The sequence below is a fragment of the Centruroides sculpturatus genome, unplaced genomic scaffold (assembly GCF_000671375.1).
Source record: "Centruroides sculpturatus isolate CEXI.00-Female unplaced genomic scaffold, Cexi_2.0 scaffold417, whole genome shotgun sequence".
Classification (NCBI taxonomy): Eukaryota; Metazoa; Arthropoda; class Arachnida; order Scorpiones; family Buthidae; genus Centruroides; species Centruroides sculpturatus.
This window is the reverse complement of record NW_019384686.1, coordinates 314,094-319,344: the sequence shown is the minus strand read 5'-3', so window position 1 is coordinate 319,344 and position 5,251 is coordinate 314,094. Positions and strand designations below refer to the sequence as shown.

The 5,251-nt window shown below is 28.1% G+C and overlaps 1 protein-coding gene across 2 annotated transcripts in view; it reads right to left on the bottom strand.

Annotated features, from left to right (window-relative positions):
- Window positions 1-590: 590 nt before the first annotated feature.
- The window catches only part of LOC111627057 (retinal homeobox protein Rx2-like), a 7,894-nt gene continuing 3,233 nt past the window's right edge, over window positions 591-5,251 (bottom strand). The window contains exons 2-3 of one of the 2 annotated variants that reach the window (XM_023370604.1): window positions 1,608-1,705; window positions 591-1,270 (exon numbers count right to left, since the gene is read on the bottom strand). In XM_023370604.1, the coding sequence (XP_023226372.1) occupies window positions 944-1,270; window positions 1,608-1,705 (425 nt within the window). In that variant the 3' untranslated portion in view covers window positions 591-943. Of the gene's footprint in view, window positions 1,271-1,607; window positions 1,798-5,251 lie in introns of those variants that run through there. The other variant, XM_023370605.1, reaches the window with a different exon arrangement.

The window sequence follows — 5,251 nt, the reverse complement described above, 5'->3', positions numbered from 1 at the left end:
TTAATATATATATTTTTTCTTTATAAATTTTCCAGAAAATAATTGTAAAAAATGGAGGAAATTTTATCATTTAACGCATCCTTTTAACAAGTTACTCAACGCAGTGCTGCCATCTCTTATCATATAAATTTCGAAATTAAAAAAAAAAAACAAACAAACAAATCAATATTTGACGTCAATCGATACGAATTAAGCACGTAATTTACGCGAGAAACTTATTCAATTTTAACTTCGAGACTCGAATATCACCCTGATGTAAACACACCTTAACCATTGTTTACATTATTTAGCATATCTTCTATACATCATTATTTTTGCTCCTTTTGTGGTGGGTTAGGAGTTTAAAATTCTATCTGCCTCATCGAGAAATCATTCGAGCTTGCCTCCAAAATTTGACAAGGCAATCTAAACATAAATTACTACAGCTACATGGATCACGGCACTTACAAATCGATTCATCCTTTCCAACACATAAAACACGAAGCTACACGTATAAATAGACTTTATATCTTCTCGTGGATGTATGTACACGTAACGTACGATCCCGACTCATCCACGTAACGTAAAACTGCGTCACACATCGGCAGTCGATCCACGTCATCGCCACGTAACGAGATCCGCATTATACGTCACAAAACTTAACTAGTGTTGTCTAGCCTTCATTAACGGGATCCATCTTACGCAAGCCTTTGATCTACGTTCTTTCCTATATACAAAAAGCTGTACAGATCAATTCGTAGGGTGAATTTTAGTGTGTTATACCCGAAAATTTAAAAAAAAAAAGAGGCTGTTCGTGTGTACAGTACATTGATTGGCGTCTGTAACTAGCTCTAAAGGGGGAGGAAGAAGTGAAAGTTAAGTATGTTTAATGTACAAATATTCCTGAGAGATGGATTAAAAAAACCAAGCTCGTCGCACAGTAAACACGTTAAACGTTTGGCTTTTATAAAGGTTTAATCCCTTTGTTGATTAATTCCAAATGTTCTTTAGCCTTAATTCTCAAGGCTACGATGCTGGAGTTTCTGCTATCTTCCGTCTTGTCACTACGTACCGATAAGTTGAGGGGTGCGGGAAAATAGTTGGTGTAGAGAGATTTCTGCTGGTTGAAATAACCGGGTAGAGACAATGTGGGGGATGTCCAGTTCTCTAAAAGATAGGGCTGAATGGAGCTACTGTGACAATGATTATTTAGGTTAATCGATCTCAATGACGTTTGACTGTCGAGTTTTTCTTGTCTCCTCCATTTAGCTCGACGATTCTGAAACCAAACCTAAAGAAATTATTATTTTTCAGTACATCGGAATGGTTAAATCGTGTGAGATTTGGCTTTTAGGCGCGGTAATTTTTAACGTAAAATTAATTTTTTTTACATTAGAAATTTAAATAATTTTTAAGAAAATTACTAAATTGTTGGCTAGATAAATATATATTTTTGATTCCTTTATTTAAGGTAGTAAACAACGTTTAAAACTAAGATAATTCTTGATGATCTTATCAATTTTTAATCATATGACCGGATTAAGTACTCTTCTAAAATATAGGCCTATATTATAAAAAAAAATTACTTTTTAATGAGAAATATATAAAAATTGTACATTTTTGCTTACCTGTACGCGAACTTCTGGTAAATTGACTTTAATAGCCAGCTCTTCTCTGCAGTAGACATCCGGATAGTGAGATTTCTCGAAAGCTCTTTCCAGTTCATGTAATTGGTAGGTAGTGAAGGTTGTTCTGTTCCTTCTGTGCTTTTTTTTGCCCATCTCCTCCTCGGATTTACTGTTCTTTGAACATTCTTGATTTGTCTTTCCATCTGCGTTAAAAAAATATATATATATATATGTCTGTAAAGCACAGTCCACAACGTTCTTCGTAGCAGATTTAATACAATGTATTGATAGATTGACACTATTATTAAATAAAAAAAAATTATTATTAAGTGAAATATTTATTATAAATTTTAGTTTTTTAACTGATAGATCGGGTTATTTTTCGATGAAAATTTTCTACATTTTTAAATATTTTATCTATTAACTATATATTACATTACTTAGCAATTTCTATACTTAATAACCAATTCTTACTATTAAAAGCATATTAAATAAAGATTTTTTAAAAAAATTTATATGTAAATCTTGTTTATTGTTTCTATAGATGACATTTTGAAGTATATATGCATATAAACAAAATTTAAATTTTTTCCAGGATGCACATCTTATATGAAATATTAGTGCATACAAGTATTCAAGAGAGAAAGCAAAATAATATAAATCATCATAATATTAAACAATGGTAAAAAAAAATAATTTTATTTTTTCATTCTTTGATTTATTGGAATTGAATATAAAGCAATTTATCATTCTAAATTGGTATATTTTTGCAGAGATAAGCAAATAATTCCTATCACGTAAACTTCTTTACCAACAGTTGAACGACCTGAAAGATATATATGATTGGTAATCCTTTCGTGGTTGGAATATCATTTCTTCCGGTTCGATATTGGAATTTTGAATTATCTTTTTAATTATTTTTAGTTAGGAAAATTCTTCAAATTCTACAAATTTTATTTTTCTTATTTAAGTTTTTTTTTTCTAATGGATGAACTGAGCAGTGAATGTTTGCATTTATTATTTAACTGTCTATAATATATTATTAAGAATCATTCAAAAATTTTATAAATTAACTTAATAATATATATGTTAATCCATTAATATTTTTTTTCTTTTCTTCCAAAACTTATAGAAAAGCTTCTACTCATATTTTTTAAATTAATTTAAAATAAATTTTCTCAATTTTTTGCTCTTAATATTAAAATAATTTTACTGTATTTAATTTATAATCATATTTTTAATATTTCTAAACAATTTATTAAAATTATTGAAATATATATATAAAAAAATTAATTGTAAAAGTATATATTAATCATATTTTATATCCTATAATTATAGTCCTCTATTCCTATAATTATAGGATATATTAATCAAATCATTAATTTATTTTTATAAATAGTAATTGTTTTTTTTATGAGAAAGTTACATTAACAATTATTTGTGATGATGATAAAAAAAAATGTGGGTAATAAATTTTTATAACCCATGTTACAAATAAATGTTATGTTCCATATAAAATTAATTATGAAAATTGAAGATTTTCCAACTTTTTTTTACTTCAGTATATTAAAAAATCCCTGATGAACGATGTCAAGTAAAAACATTAGAATTTTCTCCACTGAGAAATCGCCATATCTTTGTTGAAAAGAATGGAAAGTTAATTACTAGAACGGAGAAATTATGGTTTATCAATTAAGAGATCACGACTCCCCGCTTGGAGAATTCAAAATTAATATACTTAATCAAATTTCAGCTTTGGAATTTAATAAATATAATATCTAGATAAATTATAATTAAGATTATGAGATAAATTTAGAAGGGGTTTTGTAAATTATTTAAGATTTAAAAAAAATTAGAAGTTTTCCTAGTGTTAATATGAGAATAAAATTTGAAATCATTTTTACAGATAATAAATATTTAATTTAAAATCATATTTTTTTATATTAAATTAAAACANTTATTCTGTAGGCAATAACATATAAATGTTTATAATACTACACTATATATTTCTTATAAAAATTAATGGATCTTTCGAGGGGAATTTCGTAAACATTAAATATTTTAACTGCAGTTTATTAAAAGAAAAAGAAAGTTTACTGAGATGTAGAGCAAAAAGACAGACAAAAATTTTATTTAGTTTTATAAATTTGATTCGTGAATGTCATATTTTTAAAATTAGAAGTTTTCGGATGAGTATTATATAAATAATTCATATTATTTATAGACTATATTTGTTAAAACAAAAGTAATGCTGCAAATTAACGTCCATTTGATTTACTTATTGGACTGTACTTTTCAAACTGTAGATCTATAGATTCCTATTGTTATCCATTAATCTAGACAAAGGAGTTAGATTGATGAAAATCGAGACCAGATATGGAAAGTTTAGGGACCAGAAGCCCCGATTAAGTATATATGAACTTTTGATCTAAATCGGAAGTCAGATAATTTTTTAATTTAAAATATGATTTAAAATTTCAGCCCGGAATTGTAATAACATCACAATAACGAGAAATTATTTATTGTGACATCATCACAATACCGGGCTGTAGTTTTTAATCATATTTTTAATTTGTTTAATTTAAAATATGAACTCTCTGTTTCAAATTAGTAGTGGCTTGCCCCTGTACATCATACTTTTCCTTTAACAACAGAGTCGTGCCGGTCATCTATCTAGCACCTTTTACGGGAAAATTTTGAATTAAAATAACGTAATTTCTAGTTTTAACTGAAAGTTCTTATATTGTTAATCGGGATATTCTACCATATGGTTTCCATATCTGATCTCATCCTTCATCTGTCTAACTTTGTTCTCTTGATTAAGGAAGGACAGACGATGTCACAATACAGAATTGCTCGTTATAATCTTTATTATTTCAATTCAATTCAAAAATAATAAATGATTCATCGATAATCAAAATATGAAAATTGTAAATGAATACAAATATCAATTCAGTAGACCCCCCTATAACGCGTAGCTACGTTTCACGTTATACGAATTTCACGTTGTAGGAATCCTTAAATACGTGAGCCAATCACAGCCCGACACGTGTGAAGTTTACGGACTACGGCTGTTTGAAAGTTTTTCTTCCATAAAATTAATCGATTCTAGACTAATTCGACTCAATATTTCCAAAACACGTATAATTTTTTGGGAATAATCCGTATAAACTATGCTATAAACAAAAAATTGCAGGATTACTTACCGAGTGTGCACCGTTCGACGTCGCCATTGCTTAAGTTGTTTTCGTCGCGGAGCAGCGCACCAAACGGCGGCCGCGATTTCTGATAAGTTATTTTTCTGAGAAAAATTCGTTGACCTTTGGAGACATCATTAGTATAAATAATTTTTATGGTCGTTGAATAAGAAATGTTTCTTTCACAAGAAATGTATAAAATTACAGTACTGTAGTAGACTTACGGTACCTAATTTACATACTGTACAGACGATAATAAACTCAACTTACTAGCCTAAACTCTCCATAGCGTAGCGCTAGGCGGCGGAAAGCATATATATAATCATAATAAAGTTACAATAAATTAAGTTAATATATAATTATATATACAGTACCTAATTTATATATAATCAGTATATAATTATATGTACAGTACCTAATTTATATATAATACTGTACAGACGATAG